General features: G+C 36.9%; 1 protein-coding gene across 1 annotated transcript in view; it reads right to left on the reverse strand.

Annotated features, from left to right (window-relative positions):
- Positions 1-1075: 1075 nt before the first annotated feature.
- TRAM1 (translocation associated membrane protein 1) overlaps positions 1076-26807 on the reverse strand; it is a 29021-nt gene continuing 3289 nt past the window's right edge. Inside the window, exons 2-11 of the mRNA XM_030859579.3 lie at positions 21820-21883; positions 19988-20109; positions 19756-19872; positions 18295-18353; positions 16533-16617; positions 10348-10418; positions 10137-10241; positions 9197-9340; positions 8688-8848; positions 1076-2640 (exon numbers count right to left, since the gene is read on the reverse strand). Of these exons, the coding sequence (XP_030715439.1) occupies positions 2567-2640; positions 8688-8848; positions 9197-9340; positions 10137-10241; positions 10348-10418; positions 16533-16617; positions 18295-18353; positions 19756-19872; positions 19988-20109; positions 21820-21883 (1002 nt within the window). The 3' untranslated portion in view covers positions 1076-2566. The remainder of the gene's footprint in view (positions 2641-8687; positions 8849-9196; positions 9341-10136; positions 10242-10347; positions 10419-16532; positions 16618-18294; positions 18354-19755; positions 19873-19987; positions 20110-21819; positions 21884-26807) is intronic.

Raw genomic sequence — 26807 nt, forward strand, 5'->3', positions numbered from 1 at the left:
CTTCTTAACTGAATTACCTATCACACCTAGGGTGATCTTTGGGAAAAAAACATCTGTCTGAGCATTACCTTGAATTTCCTCCAGGGTTACTTTTAAGGCCACTCTTTAAAAAATGCAAACAGGTGGTCAGTATCAATCCATTCTTATAGGTGTCCACGTGTAGACAGGCAGCAGAACCAGTTTTCTTTGAAGACATTTGGCAACACCTTGGAGATATAGGGTGTCAACGGCTATTGCCGTCTGTGCAACAAAACATTTCTCTCCCATTTCCTCATCTATACAAGCTTTGTTCCAGGATTAGTTCTGAATTTAAGGACTGTGTACGATTAATTTTAGAAGAATGTAGTTAATACATTTGTTCCAGAATAGTCCACCTGGACTACTCACAGCCATATCCCCCCTTTTATGGAGGGAAGGACAACCCCAGAAGGGCAAAGCAACTAGTTCAAGGTCACTCAGTAAGACAGCTGTCCTGGCTCATGGTCCTACCGTGATGCTTCCCATCAGTCTTCAAAGTTTGACCAGAGGCCGGGTGACAGCAGCAGCCTCTGCAGGATCTGGGGGGCCCGTACAGACTTTCCTCGGAGGAGGGGATCTAGGGCTTACTATTTACAATTACACTTGTGTATATATGTGCTTTGTAAAGTTTTAACTACATACCAAGGGCTTCCCCCCACCCCCCAAACCCAGCATATGTTGTAGAACACATAGCATATGCTGTATGTAATTTCATAGAAAGAAGTTCCTCAAATGAGTGTGGAGACACTGCATGCTGTGTCCCCGCTGTTGTCATTCTAGGTGTCCTGCCGTAAAAAAGACACCTTTAAGTTTATTTAACTCAATAGTCCCTGAATTTGGTTATAAACCACTTTTTCTCACAGTTGCCCTCATTAATAATATATGAAAATAATCGTCTTTTTTGGTAGAACACACTTTTTAGGAAAGAAAGGCTGTTCTAAATGTTTATCAGAAGTACACTCTTTCAACGTGTACATTTTAATGAGATTAGACACTAAAAAGAGCATAAAATTTGCTAACAACAAAGAAAACATCCAAGATACGGCTTGTGAAAGTAAAAATTTTTATTCTGATTGATTTCTCAATGTATAGTTCAATATAATGCCAGTTTTTAATGGCAGAGATTTGGTTCCACTGAAACTCCATGATGCTACAGAGAGCTACTACTTTTTCCAGGAAGTAGGTAAACAGCTGGAAACAGAAAGCATGACTTTCTAGCAGCATGGCAACTGATTAAACTGCAGACCTATCAGGTCTGCAACTTTTATACTAAAAATGGCGCAAACATTAGCTGGTGACAAAAGTGAGAAGTGGGGAGCGAAATGTGAACATTGCAAGGAGTGATATATGCCCTGTAAAGACGACAAAAACCCAAATAGAGCTATAAAGATTTTAAAGGATAATTATAGAAAAGGGAACCAAATATTTTACTCAAATGTTTTTTAGAGCCTTTCTATAGAGATACAAATATATATATATATATATTTATCCAAAAATATGTTTTATACAGATAAATGTTTCTCAGATAAGGATGGGACCAAAGCTACAGTTATAACATAAAGCATTGTCTTTTGTAAGACTATTTATCCACCTGAATTTTCAATTTGAGGCTAGTGCATTAAATGTTTTCCAAATATTGACATCTCTTTATATATATAAATCAAGTAGGCATGATTTTTTAAAAGAGTTTTCAGGTTAAACAGTATTTTTCTAAGCTGCTGTGCGTACCAAACTTATGACAAGCCCCATTAAGAATTATTATTAATAAACATATCAAAAAGGGCTATGTTAAAATTTTCTTTATAGTAAATATTTAATTTTCTGATTTCCAGTTTACAAGTGTTGAAAATGCACAAGAAAGATTTTACTTCACAAGTACTTTTATGTTAATATATTTTGATTCAATATATATGGCAATAAATCTTCATACGCCATAACCAAAAGTATGTTTTTTTCTCCCTTAAAAAAATGGGGATGTAAATAACATTAACAACCACTAAAAAATAAAGCACACAAGTATTTTGGTGAATTTACAAAACTTTTTCCCCAAGTGTAAAGGCTACAAAAATTCCTAAAAATTAGAGAACACTGAAAACATATTAAAGTTTGACATCCAACTTTATATTATTTCCATTTTGCCCTGAAAGATAACTTAAAAAATATGGCCTTGCTGGAACAGGCCATCTTGCTAATATAAAAAATTGGTGAGAGCAAGAAATTGTATCACTGATATGTAGAATTTTTGTAAATAGTTCTCTCTTCAAATCATTAGAAAAATGCTGAAAGATAAAAAACAAAATAAAATAAAATATGGTGGTGGTCCCTAAACTATTTTGAAGGCAGGTAGCTTAGTCTAAGCTGAAGTATTTTTTTCACTCATAGTAATCATCCTCCCCTCAAATGCCCTTTAAAAAATGCATGAAACAATAGTAGCAAGAATCAAAGAGCACAAACTGTATTTTCAAGAACAGAAAAAAATCTCTAGTGCTGAAAGATATAGTAAAAAGCAGATTTCTTTGGGGACATTAATCAATTAGATTATAATTCATTATGAAGATTTCTCTTTTCTATTACGGGGAGAGTCTGCTCCATTTGAAGTTACTGTTCCATTTACACCATTTTCTGAAAAGAGAAAAAAAATCAGGATTACTTTCTAAGTAAGTGCAAATAATATTATCTTTTACACATAAAGGTACCCTCAGAAAAGGAAATTTAAAACCTAATATATACTCTTATGCCCTTAGGTGAAACTTACTTACTAGTGCTTAATCTTTACTCGTATTTAACCAACCATAAAACCTGATAACATGTTAAACACAATGAACTGAAAGCAGCAAATTAAAAGTAATTACATATGTCAACGACATCTCAATTAAAAAAATAGTTAAAAAAGGAAAGTAACTACTATTGAAGGTAGGAAAAAAAGAAGACAGAAACTCTAAAAACAATTAGAAGAGCTATAAAATAGTCTGCAGAGCAATACTTTTGGTAGAAAAAAAGGAACATTTTCACACTGGACAGCAGACAAGGGAAGTTCTTGGGGATATGTTTCTTTCCAACATATTAAAAAATTGGTGTTTTGGATGATAACTCTTATGTTTAAGAGTGTTATAATCGCCTTCTTCAAGCCATGATGGAATAACTGATGCCAGACCAACCCTCCCTCCAAAAATATCCACAAAAGGCGAACACGAAAATGGCTATTTGAAGGCACTGGGAAAAAACCAAGTCAGCTAAGTGTATTTCTCCCCCAAGGTATTTGCCAACTACTAAACGTGCACGCACCAAGCAAGACTCAGAAAAATCCAGCAGAAAGTAACTCCTAACAAAGAATAAAGCTACAGAGAGAATTGGGAAGTCTCACAATGACAGGGAGACAAAAATATGAATTTGGGGCCCACCAGAGAAGAAAGCCCTTAGAAATAGTTGATGTCCTAGGAATGAGGACAAACTGGAAATAGATCAGCTTCAGTGACACAGAATGATCCAGAGCTTCTACTAATTCATCCAGAGCCTCTGCATGCTTTTACACAAAACATTCAGTGTTCAACCTGACCTTAGGGGCACTGGCTTCTGCCTGGCTTTGCTGGAGCCCAGTCGGCCTCCCTGTGGCCTCAGTAACCGCCTTATGTGCCAACAACACAGGCTTACATCGTGTGAAAGCCCCAAGTGGCCTTCTATATTGTTAGCACAGTATTTAGTGTATAAAGGCAGAATTCTTACAATAATTTTTTTTTTTAAGTATGAGGATACATGCAGTGCTGGCTTTTTAAATTTTAAAAAATTGGTATAATGTTGCTTATTTAAAAATAATGTTTGGATGCACTGGCAAATTATTTTTGTTTGCAGAGTGTTTTGTTTACAAATTGTCAGTCTTGTTTGTTTTACTTTTAATGTGATACTTTTAGTGTGACTTTTTAAATGTCTCGGAAATTAAAGTTTTACAAAAAGTGATTTCATAAAAAAAATATATATATCAGGTGTACCAAAAAACAAGACAAAATGACTGAAAACTAAGAGAAAAAAAAATATCAGAAATAGATCCTCAGGTGATCCAGATCTGGAGTTGTCACACAGGGATATTAAAAGAACAATGATTAATAAAAATAAATGAAAAGATAGATAATTTCATCCAGGGACTCAAAAATCTTTAATCCCAGGACAGGATAATACAGTAACTAAAAATATAAATTTAATAAAAGTTTAATAGCAGATTAGGCCCAACAGAAGAGATGAGTGAACAAAAAAAAAATGCTCAGATTGAAACTCAGAAAAAAAAGGATGAAAAATGCAGAAAGCACGAAAAGATATAAAAGGACAGGGTAAAAGGGTTTAACACGTGTACTGGAATCCCCAAAGTACAGAAGAAAGAGAATGGGGCAGAAGCAATATCTGAAGAAATAATGGTGAAGAATTTTCCAAAAACGGCAAAAGAAACCAAGCCAAGATTCAGGAAGCTCTACACAACACCAAGCAGGATAAACGCAAAGAAAACCAAACCCAGGCACATCACAGTATAACTGTCAAAAAAACAAAGATAATTTTGTCAGACTGGATGTAAAAATTAAAATCCAATTACATGCTGCTTACAAGAGACACAACTTATATTTAAGGACAAAGAAAGGTTTAAAGTAGAAAAACACAGGAAAAGGTAGAGCATGCTAACACTTTACCACAAGATAGTCGGTGAACTGGAGTAAATTCAGACAAGCTAGAGATGAAGATGGACATGTGACAATAAAAAAGGACAAATCCCACAGGGATTTATATAACAACCCTGAATTTTGATATACCTATAACTTATCTTCACAATATTTAAAGCAAAAACTTACAAGCTACAAGAAGAAATGGGTCAATACCTTTTGCAGTAACTGACTGAACAAGCAGAACTCCTTCCACCAAGTCAGTAAAGATACAAACCTGGACATCACAAATGGACCTGACACCTACCTACAGAACAGAATACCCAACAAACACACAATACACATCCTTCTGAAGTCCAGATGGAACATTCATCAATATTGAACACAGGATGAGACATAATGAAAGTATCAACAAATTTCAAAGAACTGAAATCATTCGGAGTATGTTCTTTAACCACAGTGGAATTAAGCTAGAAATCAGTAAGAAAAAAACCCCCAAAACCTAGAAAATGCCCAAATACAGTATTTGTAAACTACACAATTTACTTATAAATAATCCATGGGTCAAAGAAGAAACCACAACTGAAATTATAAAATATTTGAAACTGAATGATAATGAAAGAGATATATCAAAACCTGTGAAATAAGGGTAAAGCATTGCTGAAAGGGAAGTTTGACCTTAACTGCAAGTAATTCATGAGAAGCGATGAAAAATCAATGATTTATTTCCACAAGGTAAACCACAAATAACAAAACAGCAAATTAAACCCAAAGAAAGGGAAATAAGAACAGAAATCAATGACACATCTGAGACAATCAGCAAAAGAAGACAAATGTTGGTTCTTGGCTGATGGAAGAAGAAAAGAGAAAGGCATAAACTACTTACACAGGAAATGAAAGATGGGAATCACTGCTGTTCTACAGGCATTAATAAGTGGATATTATGAATCATGTTACATCAATACATTTTGCAAATTTAAATGAAATGGATAAATCCTTGAAAAACACAATTTACCAAAAGAGAAACAATAAGAAATAGAAAATCTGAATAATCCTATTATCTATTAAAGAATGTGAACATGTAGTTAAAAAGAAAAATCTTCCCATAAAGAAGAGTCTAGGTTGGACAGCTTCAGTGGTGAATCCTTCCAAACATTTAAATATTACAAGAAGGACAAAACTGCCCAATACTTTTTATAAAGCCAGCATAACTCGTATCAAAACCTGACAAGGATATTACCCCAGAAAAGGGCTAACTATAGCCCAATCTTTTACATAAACACAGATGCAAAAAATCCTATTTTTACAAAATATTGAAAAAACCCATCCAGCAAAAGTGATATATTGTCATCATCAACTTGGGTTTATGCCAGGAATGCAAGACTGGATTTACATTTGAAAATCAATACATTACCAAAAAATACGTATCAATATTCTTTATGAATACAGGTGTAAAGATCCTCAACCAAATACTAGCAAGCCAAATCAAGCAGCATCTAAGAGGATTATATACGTGACCAAGTGACATTTATCCCAGGACTGCACTGTGGGCTTAACATTAAAAAATCAGTTAATGTAATCCATCATATCCACAGAGTAAAGGACACAAACCATTTGATGATCTCAATCGTTGCACAAAAAGCACGTGACAAAATCTAACATCCTTTCATGATAAAAATTACAAACAAAGTAGGAATAGGAGGAAACTTTCTCAACCTGAAACAGTCCATTTAGGAAAAACTCACAGGTAACATCGTACTTAATGGTGAAAGGCTAGATGTTTTCCTGCTAAGATCAGGAATAATATGAGGATATCCGTTCTAATTCTATTCAAAATTGTTCTGGAGGTTCTAGCCAGGATAATTTGGCAAGAAAATGAAACAAAAGGCATCCAGACTGGAGAGGAAAAAGTAAAACTATCTCTAGTTGTAAATGACATGATCCTGTATACTGAAAATGCAAAGGAATCCACAAAAGTACTAGAGTTAAATAGTAAAGTAAAATTTAAAAACCCTAATAAGCACGACAATGTTGTGGGATACAAGATCATTATGCAAAAAGCAACTGTGTTTCTACACACTGGCAATGAACAATCCAGAAATGAAATTAAGAAGACAATTCTATTTACAACAGCATTGAAAAGAATAAAATATTTAGGAATAAATTTAATGAAGAAGTGCAAGACTTACACACTGATAACTATAAAGTTTAATTGAAAGAAATTAAAGAAGACCCTAAAAGATGGAAGGATGTCTATGTTCATACTCCCCAAAGCAATCTACAGATTCAAGATAATCCATATCAAAGGCCAGCTGGCTTTTCTGCAGGAATTGACAAGCTGATCCTAAAATTCGTATGGAAATGTAAGGCACCCAGAATAACCAAAACGTGAAAAAAATAAAAATGGTAGACTCACATTTCCTGATTTCAAAACTTACTACAAAGTTATAGTAATCAAGACAAGGGCATAAGAACAGACATAGAGATGAAGAGACTAGAATAGAGAGTCCAGAAATATTAAATTCTTACTTTTATGATCAACCGATTTTCAACAAGAGTATCAAGACAATTCAATAAAGATTAGTCTTTCCAACAAATGGTGCAGGGACAACTGGATATCAACACGCAAAACAATGAGTGTACAATGGTGCACTTTGGAAAACAGTTTAGCAGTTCCCACCAGATGTTAAATATACAGCTATCATATGACCCAGCAATTCCACTTCTAGTTATATATCCCAAACAGCAAAAAACAGGCGTTCAAACAAAAACTTGCTCGTGAATGTTAACAGCATCATTCACGGTAGCCAAAAAAGCGGAAACAACCCAACTGTCAGTCAATTTACGGATAAACAAAACATAGTATATACATACGCTAGTATATTATTTGGCCATAAAGAGGAATGAAGTATCGGTACATGCTACGACATGTATGAATCTTAAAAATATGCTATGTGAAAGAAACAGCTGCAAAAGATCACATACTGTATGATTCCACTGATAGGAAATATCCAGAAAAGGCTAATCTACAGAGACAGAAAACAGGTAAGAGGCTGGCAGGGGAACGGAGGGAATGGAAAATGACTGCTAATGGTGAATATACTTAAGAACCACTGAAACGTGCACTTTAAAGGGTGAACTTATGGTGTGTGAATTATATTCCAATAAAGCAGTTATTAAAAAATATTACTGAGAGAAATTAAAGATAATGTAGATAAGTGGGAGGTATATATCATGTTCATGGGTTGATATACTCAATTCTCCCTCAGCTGATCTACAGATTCAATGTAATATCAATCTAATGCCCCAGTGAAGCTATTTGTGTATGTGAAAACTGACCAAGATGCAGTAAAATTTATATGACATGCAAAGGGTCAAGAGTTGCTGATACAAGCCTGAATAAGGATAGGACTGGAGAACATAAACTACCAGCTATAAAGACTTATAAGGAGCAAACCACAGTTGATATATATTTTAAAATGGAACTCCTTGTGTTACAGTTCCAACTATGAACACTCGAAGTTGAAAAAAATTACTCCACTGTCGATGCATTCTCAATCAAAAGCCAGAAGGAGAAAAGAGGTGAGATGCAGACTCAAAGATGAAGGATCAAACAATCAGAAGTTATTAAAAAAAAAGGTGTTCCACTTGGGACTAAAGGGCAGATGGGAAGGGGATGAAAAAAGGTTTTTTTTAAAAAATATGAGTAAGATGCTTGAAAGTACAATCACTCTCGAGGTTAGTTATTCACTAAAACTGCCCATGTCCACATTGGTCTATAGTGGCTCAAAGTCATCAAGTCTGGAAAACTTGTCAGAGAGAACTCAGCGGACAGCTTTTGAGGAGAATAACTGATCAACAAACTGTAGGATGGGAGAAATGATTTTGTTTCTAATTTTGCTAATAAGTAGAATAAACTTTCCTTTATAAGATTTTAAGTCTTAACAAGATTATAAATAAAACCCCAAAACATTAAAAAAAAAAAGTTTCCTACTTCAAGGTTTTCATTGCTTACTGAATACAAACCTGTTCCTTTTCTAGAAGACCTGCCTTTAGTCACTGTTGGTTTCTTCTTCACAGTTGGTGCCTGAAAAGTAGAATGTTCTCTCCACCTCCGTAGCTGAAAATTAATGAACTTCCACATCATGAATGCTTGGGTAATGCAAATAGATGCCAGAACAGCAATTCTGAGAATATAAAGGAATAAACAGAGAATCAGAGCGCACCCCAACAATGCCATTGAATAAAGTAGTCCATCCTGCTTTGACAGGATTAACTTAGTGCTAAATTCCCACTAAGTTGACAAGATTATGTTAATGAATAATTATCCTGCTAATGATTAATCCCAGAAGTTAAATAAACGCTTTAGTACTTCAGTTTGGACATGAAATCGTTAACAGGTATGAAATCAAATCGAATGAATATTTACCCTAACCCCTGTATTTATCCCTTTATTTTTAGATGATTCATATTGTAAACTGATAATACATACTATATAGTAGTGCAAAGTGAGAAAAATTTTAAATCAACTCTACCTAACAGCCAACACGTTGAAGTTTCCAGTACTGAAATCCAGCTTCTGATTCTCTGCTCTTGCAAGGCCAAAGCCAACAGTGAGTACCGAAAGAATTAAAGTCAGAAGTCTTCCCAACACAAACAGAACTGCCCACAGAGAAAATCTGAGAAAAATGTCACAAGTCAGATTCGCAGAATTGCAAACATAAGAAAAGATCCTAATAGTAATCAGATTCCTGTTAAGCATTTCTTATTGTTCTGCAAAAAGGATTCTGAAATAGAATGTTAGGGAAATGCTTCATATTATATCACATTCTTGAAGATATATAACATATCAGCATTATTTCAGGTTCTAGAAGTCCAGTAAAGAAATGTTCGATATTTTTTGTTTAGCTGATCTTTTTTTTTGTGTGTGTAACAACTATTAATGATTCTCGGAACTACTGGTATATAGAACAATTTTGGAAAATGCTGGATAAAACAAAAGCCGTGTACTCAATTCTCATGAGAGTCCCAGTTTTACTTTTTTTTTTTTTGTTAAAGGCCTCACACTCTTTACAAGTCATATCACTTCAATTCTGTTCCAGTTCAATTTTCCCATCAAAGTATTTTAATATCTTTAAGGCTCTATAATCTATTATTTCAATTTCTTCTGAAAGTTCATTCTTCCTCATTCTTCCTTCTCCAAAAGAAAAACGTGCACTTGAACAAGATAGAAGTTATATCAGAAAAGTAAACCCTCAACCCTCAAAATTACAAGTTCCAATACAGTATCTCTCTAGCTAAGAACGATTCTATTTTAGAGAACAAAATACCAACATCAACAGCTAAACAGGGTCATTTTATTTAAAGCTGCTACTAACAGGTTATAAAAAACAATATAATCGCCAATAGCATGGTCCTTGGCAACATAGGCACTGACTTTAATTACACAAGAAATAGAACGGCTCAACAACTTACCCTTTCTGATACTTTTCATCACTAAAATAAAACAGGCGGGAAATGTGGAAAAGAAACTCAACAAAATAGTGCAGCACCAAAAGAACAAGTCCTAGATGATTCAAGCTGTTAAAAAAACACATTTAAAATGAAAAGATTAATTATGAATTACGACAGATTAGCATACGATCTGCCCAGTCCATATACACACTCAAGAAAAATCCCAACTCACTTCAAAAGATAAGCTCCAGCAATGTGAAAGAGGTAAAGACCAATGTAGACGAGCTGACGAGGAATATCTTCCTGTAAACAGAAAATTGCACAGTAGATTAAAACATGGGGAAGCAGTTCTGTTCTTAGGAGCAGTGTGGCAGAGTGAAAATGCACTGTCACAGAGGAAGACTTGAAGGCCACTCTGCCCCGCACCCTTCCTGAATGCTCACCCCAATTAGCCGCAGTTCTTTAACCTCTCCTGGCTTCAGCTACTCATCTAAATGTGAGTAACAGCTGGGTTTGCCTGAATCAGATGAACTCCAAATCCCTTTCAGTACTGAGTGGTTCTTTTCATAATAAACATTTATTAAATGACACAATATTAATAACCATAATGTCCTTGTACTATTAAAATTGCTATGTTTATACCAGTAGAGGTGCTTTTATTTACCTAAATAGTATTCACATTTTTTAGCTCATGCTTTTAGTCCCTTTCATTTCATTGTCAGTCAAGTCATTAAAATCGAAGGTTAAAATTTATCTTCTCACTTAGGATACCATCTATTTGTATATTCTTTCTCCTCTTAATAACCTGTAAGCCAGGTATCCAGATTTTACTTTTGCTTCTCTTTTTTTCTTCCATAATCCCTAGTGACCTGGTTATCTTCGAAACAGTGGTTTTCAAAGACATAAGTCAAGTGAATCATGAAATCGATGTAGGGGGTCACCCTAACATGTTCTGAAATATGAAATAGAATAAAAAATGCTGGAGTGTATAGCTCATTGCATTGTTTCATGAAAATTTTAATCCAGATTTTACACACACACACACACACACACACACACAGAATTATGATATAAACTCTAGTTTTTCATCTTGGGTTGCAGTAAAAAATGTTTGCAAGATATGAACAGTGATAGGCCCAATAAACACTTGTTAATTTATGAAATGCCTCTACCTCTCATTTCTGCTCTCTCTTTTTTTGGCAGTTTACCACATATATTGATATATATATGTCTCTATTAGCCTGTCAAATATATATTACAAGGCTCTATTAGCCTGGTTAGTACTTTTCATGTACTGCAGCTCTAATTAAAATGACTAAAATGGTGGTTGATGTTGGCAGACTGAGCTGCATTCATCTGGAACCTCACTAGACTCATCTCTGGCATATAATAGAGTTGAGCACAGGTCTCTATTGGTCTTCTCTTTGCCACCTACATTTCAAGTAGGGAGTTACTTGACCAAATCTTCTGAGAAAGAGTAGAGTTTACAAGTATAGTTTTGAAACTAAAAACTCTTTTCTAGTAAGAATGCTACAAAGATCAAGTGTTAGAAAGGTAGAACATACAACAGTTGACTAGAACTATACAGAGTCCTACACTTTGGGTCTCTCAGGGAAAACTCCCAAGACATAATACCAAGTTTACAGTGGAGTTTCCAACTGGAGAGAGAAGTATCTCTGAAAGTAGGCTGTCTGAAGATTCTCTCCACATAATTTTCAAACTTCCGATGAACTAATTCTCCTTACCAAAGGAGAGGGGGAGAAAGGTGTCGAGACAACATGGTGAAGTTCAACCACAAGAAAGCCTCTTCGTTCTCTTATAGTCATTTCAGACCAGCTCAGCTGTAGGGTTATAACTGCAATATGATATGCTATGTGGTGTGTATATCACTGGCACTGCACAAAATGATTTTAGATAGTATACAAGAAAACAAACTTTCATTATAATTTTAAATAAAACATTGTAAGTTGCAGCAAGGTGGCATATAAGTGACTACGTATGGGAAATACTGCCATATTCCTTCCTTCATATGTGTTAAACAATGCTCCAAATTTCTGAGGGGAAAACAACACTAGGGGGACCCCCAATACTTATAATAAAAGCTTTTTTGTTTTTTAATTGCTGATTGAACACTGAACTCATTTTACTACATAACAGCTTGTGTAAATCGATGTAAAAAACTAATTTGCTGGAATAACTGCTGGAAAAACCAGAGCAGTGTAACTGCTTGGGAGGATTAAAAAAAAAGATTTTTTTTAAGAAGAAACACAAATAAGTTTTAAAAATACGCCATTTAGCAGAGAACATAAGATGCCTATCTTTTCTCCTCTCTGACAAAAAACACTATTATGAATTACAAACACACTACATTTCAAAAAGCCATTCCATTTCTTTTATATTTCTTGTCCTTAAATCTCAACCTAATTGAGGCAAGGTTGTGCTTGCCATTAGGTAAAGAAAAATCCAGAGCTTCTTCCCTAAATTCAGGTTCAACTTTGCATTTCAGCCCTGCCTTTCTGATAGCAGACCAGATGAGTCAATACTGGAAAGTAAACTACCATCACAGCTTCCATCTTCACAACCATCAAATGCCTAGCAAGGGCTTTTACAATAGTCTCTTCAACTTTCAAAAGGACGGAGTATTAAGAATCCTTTTTCTAAGTAACAGCAACGTCCGCCTTATACAAACTGACCAGTGTCTCTACAGCAATGTTTGCATACTCAAAGCCTAACCAGAGACAGCGTGTCAAAATAAACGAGTGACAGGGAAGAGCCCACAAGAAGTGGTGGACAACGTGAGCTAAAGGCATTCCCACAGTAACAATACAAAGGTAATGTGCATGATGTAGCGTGACTTTTAAAATGACAAATTTCATCTAGATTTCACTTAGAAAATGGCTGCTTTCAGCAGTCCTGTTCTAGGCCAGACTCCTCTGACATTCTTCAATCCTCATGGGGTTACAGCCCCTCTGGGGCTTACATGTCTATGGCCAACAAAAAAGACCTTGCCCAGCAGCAGGGTCTCTGGGGCCTACACGTTTCCCTGGGGCTCAGGGAGAACAGAGAAGGCTGGATGAAATGTTGGCACATATCAGTTCACTGGCCACGTTACATTTCAATTAGGGAGTCAGTAAGTCATCCACGGGCAGTTCATCACTGTTCTAGAATCTAGAGTCTAGATGAATATAAACATGGCTGAGAAAAGGCGATTTTGGTTTTTCAAGACATTTTCACACATCATTCTATGATTTTGTTACCAGGAGCCAGAAATGAGGTTTTGTGTATTTGTTTGTTTAAAGATTAGCAAACTTTTTTTATACTTGAATGAAAAAGATATATAATGAAACTGAATTATTAGAAAAGCATTGCCAAGTTCGTATCGATCTTTAATGCTAACATTCAAGTAGTTTATATAAGGATGATGTCATAGAGTGATGACTTAAAATTCTGATAGCTTCATTTTTCATGGAAAATCTAATAAACGTAGTACACTTAAATCAAAACAAATTCTAAAATTATAAATAACTTCAGGTGACATTTTCAGCTGTTATTCCAACATGTTTTTATTAAAAAGGTCAGCCATATACTTTAGTAAACTTCTGTTTTTTAAAGAAAATGCTTTTCTTAACTACACTGTACTGAAAAATTAAATTTAAACTGAATATCGCATATATGCCCAAATATAAGGCAAAGATTTGCCCCTAAACAACAGATGGAGCTGTCTCATGTGTAAATTTTTTCAAAGCTCTCATACTACAGGGATCTGTATCAATTACTTTATTCTGAACAACAAATAAATGTTTGGGTAAGATACACAGCCTGAGAAACCTCAATCAATGTCACTTCTAAATGCTTAGAGATGTCTAGTGGAGGAATAAGTAAGACAGAGGTAATGATGTACTCTGGAAAAACGGACTTAGATGAGTCAAAGAGCAGCTCGAGTGATGAAGGACGGATGTTAACCACAAAGTTGAAGGGTGGACATAACCCTCATGAAGTAGGAGAAAGCATTTTTCTAATTTATTATACTTTATATGATATACAATTATATGTATGGATAATTAAACCAAATAAACTGATATTAGAAATAAAACATTTGGCTATTTCATCCACACTTCCCTGAAACTTCATATATTCAAGTTGGCTAAAAAATTACATTTTGAATCCTCTTATGGGCAAAAAGAGAGGACTATTTGTATTGAAACATACATATTACATGTGGTTATAATATCCTTCCTAAAAGAAACTGAGTTATTTGTGCCTAACACACATCTTGAACTGCTACTGTGTTCTTTTCTTCATTTCTCTGTAGGATCGGTTCAAAACAATCACTGTACTAGTTTTTTCCAGTAAAGAGTTCTTCCAAAACCAATTTTTATAGAGTAAATTTTAAGAAACTGTTTAACACATATGCAGCTGTTACTTTCAAATTATGTTAATTACTTGCAACAGTTACTTTCGACTGTCATATGTAGGTGTTAAAAATAGTTTCAGTTAAATTCTAAGTTATGCAAATTATTCCATAAAAATTAAGATTGCATTTCTGGAGAAATGCCATCTGGCAGGAATTGATAAGAAAAGAGCTTTGAGAATGAAAATGAACAATTACTTTGAAATGTCCCTCTCTACTTACATGGTCAACGAACAAGATATAGACATATGAATTAATAATGAAACCCAGAGGTATTATGTCCACAGGTATAAAAAGTACACGAAGAAAGCTTTAAATATTGGAACCATGGTACTAAGACATCAAGGAACTATGAAAGTCTCAGCAGTGCTTTGCAGAACCTTCTGTAATGATGGACATGTTCTCTATCTCTGATCCAAGATGGCAGACCGTGAAGCCACGTGTGGTGAATGGGCACTTGTAATCGGGCTAGTGTGACCAAGAAAGTGAATTTTGTTTTTGCTTAGTTAATTTAAATGTGGCTTGTGGGTACTAATTTGGACAGTGCAGCTATGGGACACGTATGGTTCACAGTAGGTGCTTACTGAATATGGAAGCGTTATTGGAAACTGTGAGCCTAAGAATTTTACCTTAAGACAGTTCTAAGTCAAAGGTTTTATGCACCTTCATCCTAATCCTTACAATCAACTAGAAAAACATTGTACTTTACACGGCCTAATTTAGAAACACGGTGGTGTTTTCTAATTGTGGCAGACAACAACGTCAATGATGACAGACACACAGGACACGAAAAGTCACAGACACAACACAATAATAAATCAAGTGCCTATACTCATGAATTAACTATTCAGAGTATGTATAGAAATAAGTGTTTGTGGCTTTTGAGAAGCCAGAGGAAAGATGGTTGCTGGATGGACTGGTTGCTCTGCTATTTTGGAAAGCTTCTCAAAGTAAGGGGATTTTAACAACAGTGTTTTAAACATGGAAAAATGTGAAATACATACAACAAACAGACAGTATAACGAATTCCCAGGTACCTATCGCCCAACTTTCTGGTTGTTAACTCATGATCAGACTTCTTTTATCCACAGCCCCACCCACGTATCAGTTCATATATAGGAATATTTAAACAATCTCTCCCCGCAAAAAAGAGAACAAAAGTGCTTGATTAATTTATCAGAGGGAAACGGTATTCCAGAAAAAAGAACTGGTGTGTTGGGATTATAAAATTAGAGAATGTCAGTGTGAATGAGGCATAAGGAGAGAGTGGAAGAAAAAGGGACCAGGGGAGGGGGCAGAGACAGGAGAAACCCTTAGAGCACAGGTGAGCAGCTTTATTTTAGTTTAAAGCAACAGGGAGCTAGTAGAGTTTTTAGAGGAGAAAGAGTTAAATAAAGGAAATAAAGTTTACTTTGTGACATCACAGAAGCCTGACTTCAGAAGTACTGAGGGTAAAACTACACAGGAGGCTACTGTAGTGCTCCAGTGGTTTACTCATTGTTCAAACAAAACAAACAAACATCTTTCCCACCTATTTCACCAGGAAAAAATTCAAGGTGAATATTTAACTATGGTTTACTTTTCTCAATTTCTCAAAAATTCCCAAAGAATTTTTCTTTGGGACTTACACACAGTACAATTTAGTTGTACAATAATCTAATTAATCCTTTTGGTCTCGCTTGTGAAACTGCTAAGAATATCAGTAACACAAAACTAACATTACATTGCAAAATTTGTGTAAATTATTTTAAATTACCACTAACATAATTTAAAAATGAGAAACTAACATGTCAAATGTAAAATCCCCCTCTAAGTTAAAATGACTGAAGGTTTCTTCAATAAATACTTAAGGATACTTAGTGGAAAGGAGAGAGGTGAGAGAATAGTAGGGGGAGAGTTGAGGTGAGAGGGAGGTTAGAGACATGAGGAAATAATTTTAAAAAGACTTCCAAAAAAGGCAAAAAAAGGCAAAAGACAATTTTTAAAATTATAAAACCCCTGCTTACTTTTTTGGTTTTCTGGAAGTAGAGTTCAGGAAAAGCATGAAACCAGTATGCCAACTGTGATATGTAGAAAAACTTCATTTGAAATCTGTACCAACACAAGAAAGTAAAAAATACTTTTAAAGCATACCATTTTTAAAGAATAAAGTACAAACAAACACTGGAAATCAGGATGTACTAAGTAGCTACCTTTGTGTTATCACTTCAGGTCCCCTCACAATACTCCATGTACCGTACTCTCCAACAGCCACTTCCCCCGGCCCCCCGGCCCCCCAGCATCAGTCAGCTCCTCTGGATTAAACAGCAGAAGCAGAGACATGATCTGCAGAACACTGTGAACATGCAAGCGAGCTGCGAGGAAACAGAGGCCCTTGTCTATTAGTTACTTAATACTGAAGAGTATGCCTGTCAGCTACTGAAGACATACGGACCATGACTCTAAGGGAATCAAATCACAGATCGGTAAGGTTTCGTCAAAAGGCAAGTGGGAAGGGCAAACAAGATGGATAGAAAAGTGAAGGTGCATAGATTAACCAGCACCTGAAACCAGGATAATCCCAATTTCAAACAATCCCTGGATTTTTTCTTAGGGAAATACGGTAACTCTACCAGGTTGAGACACTGAGAGCCCCCAATAAATGGAGGCAAACCAGGATTCCAGAGGAGAATAAGGCACTGACGGACTCCCCAGGAGACATATCAGATTCAGTCTAGAGTCCAGTCCCCTCCTCACATCACACCCATCCAGATCTTCTGCTTTCTCTCTGCTCTCCCTCCCCTCTCCTCCAGAGGTCTAAAGCAGAAAACACAAAGCCAATCTGAATAATTCCAGGGGGGTGGGGAGGGGGGGGGAAGATACAGTCCCACATAAATATGATGTTTATATCTCCAGTTTACAAAAGTGCATTGAATTAACAATTTTTAAAAGTCAGAGTGGCTCAGCAGAGTATGGTAACATTGCAGGGTCATGTTATTCCCTTCCTACTTTTTCACCAGTCTTCATATCACAACACATTTATTGACTACTTTCTACCTGATAAGCACCTACAGCCTGGCACAGCAAAGGATATAAAAAGAGACAGCTCTTCTTGCTGTCAAGGTACATATAGGCTTGGTGGGCATGGGCACAATTCAAGACTTACATAAATGAGACAATTACAGGACAGTCAAGACAATGTATAGATAAACATAAAATATTGCACACCAAAATGACAAATTCAGGAAAGCAGAAGCCAATATAGGCTAAAGGAGCAAGGAAAATATGGAATAGATGTTCTAGAGCTGGGCTTGAAGAATGAATAACTTAGCTGGCTGACTTTGCAACCCCTGAGCTTCTTACAGCACTGTACAGAAACCCTGGGGGCCATAAAAATAAAAAAGAAACAGTCCGTACCCTCAAGCTTATAGTGTAAGAGAGTAAGAAATGGAAGGAGTGAAAAGAGACTGGAGCAAAGAAAAGGAGCAAAAGAATGTAGAAGATGGAGCAGTGACGAGAAGGGTTAGGAAAAAGAAAGGGAAGACAGAGGACTAAATTAGGATTACTGTTAAAAATCAGTTTTCTCAAGGTAACAAACATGCTGAAAAGATTATATACATGAAAAAAAGCACACAGGAATTTTTTGTCCTTATGGCAGTGAGACTGCCAAAGACATACCTATTGTACGATTTTCCCTAAGGTCCTAAAGAGAATAACAAGAACAAATCCTGCTTAAAAGTGACATGACGATGGTCCTTAACTAAGAAAAACCTGCTGAAAATGACTTACGTCATCAGGTTATGGGGATAAGCTCTCCACAAGATAGTTGGGTCTGAGATATAGTTTTCCTAAGAGAGAAGATACAAAAATTAGCTTAATGAGCATGGAAACGTCTTAGAAAATAAGACAGTATTTTCATTCCTTGCACATTTACATCTCTCCACCTCAAGTTCCATTGAAGTCCAACCTTTTAGATGTTTTAGTTATTTTCCATTCAGTCGAACTGCTTACTTTAGTGAAATGAAAATCAATATGAGTGACTTGAAGTCAAATAAGACATAATTCCTGGCTTTCGAAATTCCTTCAATCCAGTAGAGTAAAAAAGACACATATGCAAACAAACATAACACAACCAAAAAACAGTGATGGCGCATAACAGAGTTACAACAGCCACTGGAGGGATGAATGTTGTCCTGGGTAACCAAGCAAAGGGCTCAGAAAGAGGTGGCACCTGACAGGAGACAGAAGATCAAGGTGTTGCCAAGTTTTACAGGGTTATGTCCACATAATTACCACGTCTTCTTCTTAGATAACCAGATCTATTTAGTGAGAATTACTGCATATGTATATTAAAAAAAATCCTGAAGCAACTTATCCTTAATATTTTCCCACGGAAGTTTAACACCTTCACGTTTTTTAAAAAATGTGTAAGATAGAACTTTTGTACATCAACAATAAAATTTTTTTTTAATGTATAAGAAAGATTTTAAGCTGAACTTTAATGTATCTGTAAAGTATCATTAAAGCAGCAGTTTACAAAGGAACAAGCACTGGACTGAAAGGCTGAGTTTTAGTCTATGTCGAACCATAAATGTCATATACCCTGGAAAATCCACTTTACCTATTTATTCATCTCTAAAATAGCAATTAAAAAAAAATACTGTGTCCTGACAAACTCAAAACTATGTAAACTCTGGGGTTCATATAAACTTAAAGGACTGATATTACTAATATTAGATACTCTCTTCCCCCTCATTAGTTAGAATGGTACACTTAAAGGTTTAGATAACCTTAATAAAAAGTTAATCAATATTTTAATTTGCTCAGAAAATACCTGGACTGTTTTTAAAGAACGAAATGACTGGAAACACTACAACTCATGTAACCCAGTGAAAGTATCACTGATAACTTACCCTTTTTTGCTAATACAGAGATACCTGCAAATGACTACAAGATATGAAGACAACACTCAGATCGACTAAAAATGAGTAAGGCTTTCTGAAACATTAAACATAGTTGGCAATTTTTGCTGTATAAAAACTAACTAAAAGAGAAGCTTACTGATGAAACTTGATTTATACTAGTTCAAGAGCAGAACTCCTAATCTTAGATAAGAACAACAAGAGACAAGGAATTTTTCTAAGGTTCAGGGTTTGCTTATGAGCATTAAAAATAGGACATCAATTTCTGTTCTGGGTATATAATTAAATACTTTTGAGAGATAAGAATTTCAGCACAGTACATACTTACAGATATGAGAATGAATGTGCCCCAAACACAAGAAAATAGGTAGAATGCACTCAGCTGACCAGATTCATTAAACTTGCTGTGTTTCGTTTTGGAAAAGTGCATTCGCCTGTTAATTTTCTAAAAATAAAAACAATCGTTAATAATTAAGATTATAAAATATATTTAATATGACTATCATAGTATGGAGAGCTAGTATTTTACAAAGTATAGATTTCTAAGATTGCATACTTACATCCAACACATATTCTTGAATTATGGCATGAATAATTATCGCCACTAGCATGTAGAAGAAAACTGTAGCCAAATCTTTGATACCATAGTAATAAAGGAACGCTGATTCAGTAGCTTGTTCTTCTGAAGGGCAAAAAGGACAGGACACACATACACAAAAATATACATAAGATTATAAAAATAGCACTTAAGTACAACATAGTTATGGAAACAAACAAGAGAAGACTAACCTAATAAATAAGTTTACAGAAACATCATGGTAATTTGCTTTTGGACACCTTCAGTCTTAGGAACCATGAAAACTGAGGAGACTATCTAGAAGTCTAAAGCTTCAGAAATTATTTACAAAGGCTTGACACATGTTAGTTACAGCCATTAAAGACCAGAGAACAGGGAAGGGGAGGTCACATTAAGATCCTTGGGGACTGTAAAATTGATATTACCCCAGGGATAGGGGTTAGATTATACTTAGGTTGTATTAAAGTTATACTTAGCACATTTGCCTGTCTTTTCAAAGAACTTTTGAAACTTTCTGCTTTCTAGCTCTACTTTCAAACTAGACACCACATTTATGATTCTGCTGGAAAAGCTGACTTAACTTTGATTTGATTTAGTTTTGAATTCTAAGCAGGAGAGAGAGGCAACTGCTACAATTGTTTTCAATCTTTAAAATTGCTAAGATTTTTTCAGAACGAGACTTAGTCAAATACTTGTGAATTGATAAAAGAGCTTTGTTTTTTTCTGGCATACTCAAATTTCAAAACAACTTTGTGGTTCTGAGTACTGTGATATCTAAGTTACTACATCAAATATTTACAAAATGATATAACTGAACAAAAACCCAACTCCATGTTGTATAATTGATCTTACATTCTAAATAGAGAGACTCCGGGCTCACGGCAAGTTTACCACCTGAGTATGGTAATATTTTGTTAACTGAATACCCCACTCCTCACCCATGCTAGTTAATTTTTTTTTTTTTTTTTTTGCGGCACGCGGGCCTCTCACTGTTGTGGCCTCTCCCGCTGCAGAGCACAGGCTCTGGACGCGCAGGCTCAACGGCCATGGCTCACGGGCCCAGCCGCTCCGCGGCATGTGGGATCTTCCCGGACCGGGGCACGAACCCGTGTCCCTTGAATCGGCAGGCGGACTCTCAACCACTGCGTCACCAGGGAAGCCCCATGCTAGTTAATTATGTTACTGTATTCAACTACAATCAACTTCCAGTAACAACTTGATTTTCACATAGCATCATTCAGAAAAACTTTTCAAAATAAAACCTGAAAGTGTAGTTTGGATGTTATTACCAGATACTTATTGACATTCTCTCTAATCAAATAACTGATAGGACGGTAGAGCACAACCAAAAAGTGAAAAATAAAATGGGCTTAAGCGGGTTGTTATTACGGGTCCAAAATAGAACCCATACAAGTCAGAAAAACGGAACCTGAACATTGGGCCTTTAGAAACCTTGACTGAACAAAGACACTTCAGACAAATGTAAAATATCTATTCTTAGGATTTTCTTATGAAAAGATCAGAGGGAAGAGAAGGCAAAAAAAAAAAAAAAAAGTTCTTCATTGGAATTTTAAGCCCATTTACAAAAATACACAATAAACATTAAACACATAAAAACTGATTTTCATACAATATATAGGGTGAAGTCAACCAAAAACATCAGCTTTTGCATTACAAAATCATCAAAATAATATTCAGTCTAATCACGAATGAGACCTGTGAAAATAATGAAGAACCTAGTATTCATGGAGATTTCCAAGTCTGTCCTACTGAACTCTTCTACTAACCAGAAAATTCCAAAAGAAAACTACCTACCTGTTGCAGGGAGGGTAACATTGTACTGAAGAGTAACAAAAATTATAGAAGCTTTTGCTGTTATCTAGAAAGAAAAAAAAAGATCAAGTCAATTTGTGACCCTCTCCCAAGTAGCAAATTGGGGGGAAAAACACTCCAAGTTCTGTCCCCACATCTAAGAACCAAGGGCACCCTAGTTCCAGCTGCACCCTGACAGGCACGACTGGGCTTCCCGATCACCAAGGGGTTGATCTTGAAAGAACATAATTCGCCAGTGTAGTCTGAAGTTTAGATGGGATTGTGTAATTCACTCCTAACTTTAAGATTTCAAAAGAGATACTGCAGTTCCAGTAAACAGTGTTTTGACAAATAATGTTTCTCTACTCTAGACCTGTACAATGAACACAAAATTTCCATCAAGAAAAATTTTAAATGTAAATTAATGAAAGAAAAGGAAGCACAGTTACCATGACAAAAGGTAGATCAAAGGTAGGATCTGTGGTGTGTGTTAATCTCCCACACACCTGGCATGGTTACATGGTCGATAAATATTTAACTGACCTGACTACTAGTAAAAGCAAAGTGGTCAGAACAGAAAAATGGAACGCTTACTCAATATTTATAGGCACCAGGCACTGTGCTAGACAAGAAAGGATAACAAAGGAATGGTATAATCCTGATGACTAGCAACTCAGTCCAGTCTGGAGGACAGGTAAACAGATTGCTATAATACCACAGAATCAATGCCAATGTGAACTGAGGATAAACAACCAAAGCATTTTTTTTGTTTTTGTTTTCCTCCTGGGGTGAGGAATGAGGCATGCTCTGGAAAGGCTTCGCAGGGGATGTGGTGCAGAAGCCGTCTCCTGTTGGAAAAGAAAAGTTCCCTAGGCTCACGCAGTGGGACCAAGAGGGCAGCACAGGTAGGAAAAACAGAAGCACAAAGGTCAAGGAGCGGTAAACAGGAGGTCAGGCTCGGGCACTCATCAGGAAGGGGTAGAAAGGCCTAGAAAAGTTACCAAGTGCTAGAAAGGACCTAGTTTGCTGAGCTTAGTAGTTTAGATTTTATTTTTGCCAGACCAGACAGTTTTGGGGAGGGGGAAGTTATTCGTGCTTTTCAGAAAGATCGCTGACTGGGGTGCAGTGCTCCTCTCAAGCCCCCTCGGGGCCGCGCTCCACCCCGCAGTCAGTATCCCCTCCCGGTCATGTTAACGCCGCTCCCCACACCCATCCTCCCTCCACCCGCGCCCCAAAGGACCTTCACCGATTCCCATTCTCTCCAGGATAAGAACAAACTCTGCGGTCTGACCCCTGCTTCTCCAGCCCCTGTCCGGCCACTTCTGCCCCATCCCTTGCCTCCTGCACTCCTCCCCCCATAGCTCCATGCACCCGCAGTGTTATCTAAAACACTGCTGGAAAACTTCTCCACTTCAGATCTCAGGTCAACTACACCCTTTCAAGGAAGCCTTCCCCGTCTCTTAGGGCAGGTCATTTCCTTTGTTAGATTACCTCAGAGACCTGTGTTCCTTTCTTACAAAACGTATACTCTTGGCGTGATTGTGTTAATCACTGCTGTCTCACCCATTAGACAGCCAGTAGTCTCCATAAGAGCTGGGAGCACGTCTGTTTCTGCTCATCACTATATGCTTAGAGCCCAGCATGGCGTGTGGCACTTATTAGGCCATTGTTCAATATTACTGAACAAATATTAGATAAAATATAAACTGGAGTAAGGATGCAAGTCAAGTACGAGTTTTGCAAGAGACCCTGTGAAAAATAATAAGGTCTGAACGAAGGCAGTAGTAGTGGGTAGAGGCGGAACTTTTGAGGCAGAATAAGGCTTGGTTAGCAGGACAGAATCAAATTATGTACTGATGCTGCAACAACTGGGTGAAAAGCAATACTATTAATAAAAACGTGGAATATACAGGAGGAACCGCAGGTCTGAGGCAAAGAAGAAATTGCACTTTATATAAACTTAGATTTCTACGAGATATGCAGGTGGCAAGACCAACAGGTAGGTAAGGCCCACGCCTGGAGCTCTGCAGGGAGACCCGGGCTTAAGGATTTGGAAGTCTCTGTTTACAGACAGTACGTGGTACATAGTCGAGGCTGTGCAAGTATATAAATCCTCTACAGAGAGTGTACGGGATTCGATGAGAAGTAGGACACCAACAGAACCACGGAGAGGGCAGAGAAAAAGGCCGGCGGCAAAATAAGAAGAAATGATCAGAGAGGAGAGGCAGAGAGAGGAGGAAGAGAGCTAGATGCCCCCAAAGCCAAAGGGGAAACATTTCAAAAAGGGGTGGTTAATAAAGTCAAAGTTTCAATAGAGATGTGTCAGGAAAAGAGCGCAACGGACCGGACGACTTAAGAAGTCATCAGTGGTCGCAGCTTGAGTGACTCCAGTGAAGAAGTGAAAGCAAAAGCCACCTCAAAGTGGAGTGCAGAGCACAAGGGGAACAAAGGGGTTCCCAGCGACAGATGCCAGGTCAAGATTTATGTTGTTTCGTGATGGGAGGCACTGAGCTGGTGCGGGGGCAGTCAGCAAAGGCACCAGGGAACAGGGAGAATTTAACATGTAAGGGCATAATGGATGGAAAGATCTGGTAGGGGTGAAATATAAGGATAGAGCTAAAGGTTGATCTTGAGCAGTTTTCCTCTTAGATCAGGCAGGCAGAAGGTAAAAATGATGAGATAGATAAGTTCAAAACAAGGCAAGAAACTGAAGAAATTCCCTGTGGCGGGGGAAAAGCAACGTCATCTGTTAAGCATAGTTGGGGACTCAAACGATGAGTATTTTTATAGTTCCTTTAGGCAAAGGGGCTGGCCAAGGAAAAGTAAAAAGATCCCCGGGTATTACTTTTGTCTGAGGTCAGAAACCTTTGACTTGTAATATTATCTATCAGCAAGAGTGCATGACTTTCTCTGACAACACTGAGCAATCCACAAATGGGAGGCACAGAAAAGGCAGATGGCAGGCTGGACCCACGGGTGGATACGTGCAGGCCAAGTAGGGAGAAAGACCAAGAGGGAAAGGGAGCTGAGGGCCTGGGGAGAGTGTGGACAGTAGTTAAAGTCTACAGGAAGAAAAGCAAAGCAACAAGGGGCTAGTATACTGGAGAAAAGGAAAGGGGACCAGGCCCCACAAAAGCCTGGACTAGGTGGAGAGCTGGCATACGAGCAGTAGACGTGGGGAGATGAACAACATGCAGGTTGCAGCTGAGTTCTGCTGTTCTGGAATTCAGGATCTGGAAATATGGCAGGCTTGTGAGATAAAGTCAAGGTATGGCCACCACAGTGAGTTGTTTCACTGGGTAGATACATAAAGATCACTTGCCTAGAAAAGGCAAGTACGGCTTTTCTGTATTACATTTTGGGTCATTCACACGGATACGTGAGAGCAGAACAATGACATGAATTTCCAGGGTAACACTGCTTTCATGTGATTCTTTTTAATAAAGTTGACTGATTACTAAATTTTATGTTTTAATATCTTTGTTTAGATTTCATATATAAACGCACACACACTCCACATCCCTGTTTCTAATTTAGAATATGAGGTCACCACTACCATAGCTAAAAAAAACTTTTTAAGTTTTTTTACAAATGACAAGTGAAATTCTTCAAAGATAAATTTAATATCAAATTCCCCAAGCAACAAAAATTAGATTATCCTTTACTGCTAGGCTTCCAAAGAAAATTAAAATCCGGCTTCCAGCTAGCTTGGCATGTGACAGTAAGCGGAATAAGAAGAGGAAAAACACAAACTACACACCCTAAAAATGTTTATAGAAAAATGTTTTAAAAAGAAAAAAACTTAAACCAGTAATCATGCTCTTAGCCATTTCTAGGGGTCCTAAGCCTCATACCATGGCCAGCACTGCTTTAGTTAAATTAGTATTACAGTTAACCAATAGTAAGACAAATTAGTTTGGAATAAAATATGCTACAGAAATATACAACGTACTCAAAAGTAAAAATGAGTTTATGACAATTTTGGACATTTAAAGCACTGCTCTCCATTTATAAGAAAAATATGAGGCTTATTCAGATACATCTTAAACAGGTTACCACGACTCTAATGAGTTATTTAATTCTGCATTGTATGGAGTATCATGAATATCATAATATTTCTTTAGTGCTCACCAGCTGGGGCTTGGTATCTTTTCTTGTCATACAGAGAGGTTAACTATTTTGTACTTGTCAGAGGGAAGTGTGACTACTACATTGACTGGGTGTCTCAAAGATAAAGGCAATTTCTGAATATCAAATCCCATTTTCTCACCAGCTTATATAAAATTAAGTTCTTAAAAAAAAAAGGAGGAAAGAAAATGTTGGCATTAAGATAAGCCATGCTTAAAAATAAAACAAACCCCCAAGACTGTTCTACATAGTTGAAATTGTAAAGGTCCCCCAAACCTGGCATGGCACAAACGACCTGGACTCCTGAGCCTCTGAAAAGTAAATCCCTCCCAGAAGAAAATATTCCTCGTGGAAACCCCTAACTCCTCTTCTATATCCTCACTTTCAGAAAGCTTCCCAAGTATCTTTACATCTTTCAACTGTTAAATTTTCCTAACTCCAATATTCAGTCATTCATTATAGACCATGATGTGCAGTATGTGGACAGAAACTGTCTGTACTAAAAGCATGATTTCAAAATTCACAGCAATTTTTGATAACACGAACTTCCCTGGAAATTAAACTCTTCCGTATCTCCCAAACAAACTATTGCTTTATCAACCTTATTAGTATATACAATCTCTTTAGATGCTAACTGTTAGAACATTTTCTCACATAAAAATGCTGTCTTTGGGCTTCCCTGGTGGCGCAGTGGTTGAGAGTCTGCCTGCCAATGCAGGGGACACAGGTTCGAGCCCTGGTCTGGGAAGATCCCACATGCCGCGGATCAACTGGGCCCGTGAGCCACAATTACTGAGCCTGCGCGTCTGGAGCCTGTGCTCCGCAAGAAGAGAGGCCGCGATAGTGAGAGGCCTGCGCACCGC

This window comes from Globicephala melas, chromosome 17 (genome assembly GCF_963455315.2).
Source record: "Globicephala melas chromosome 17, mGloMel1.2, whole genome shotgun sequence".
Classification (NCBI taxonomy): Eukaryota; Metazoa; Chordata; class Mammalia; order Artiodactyla; family Delphinidae; genus Globicephala; species Globicephala melas.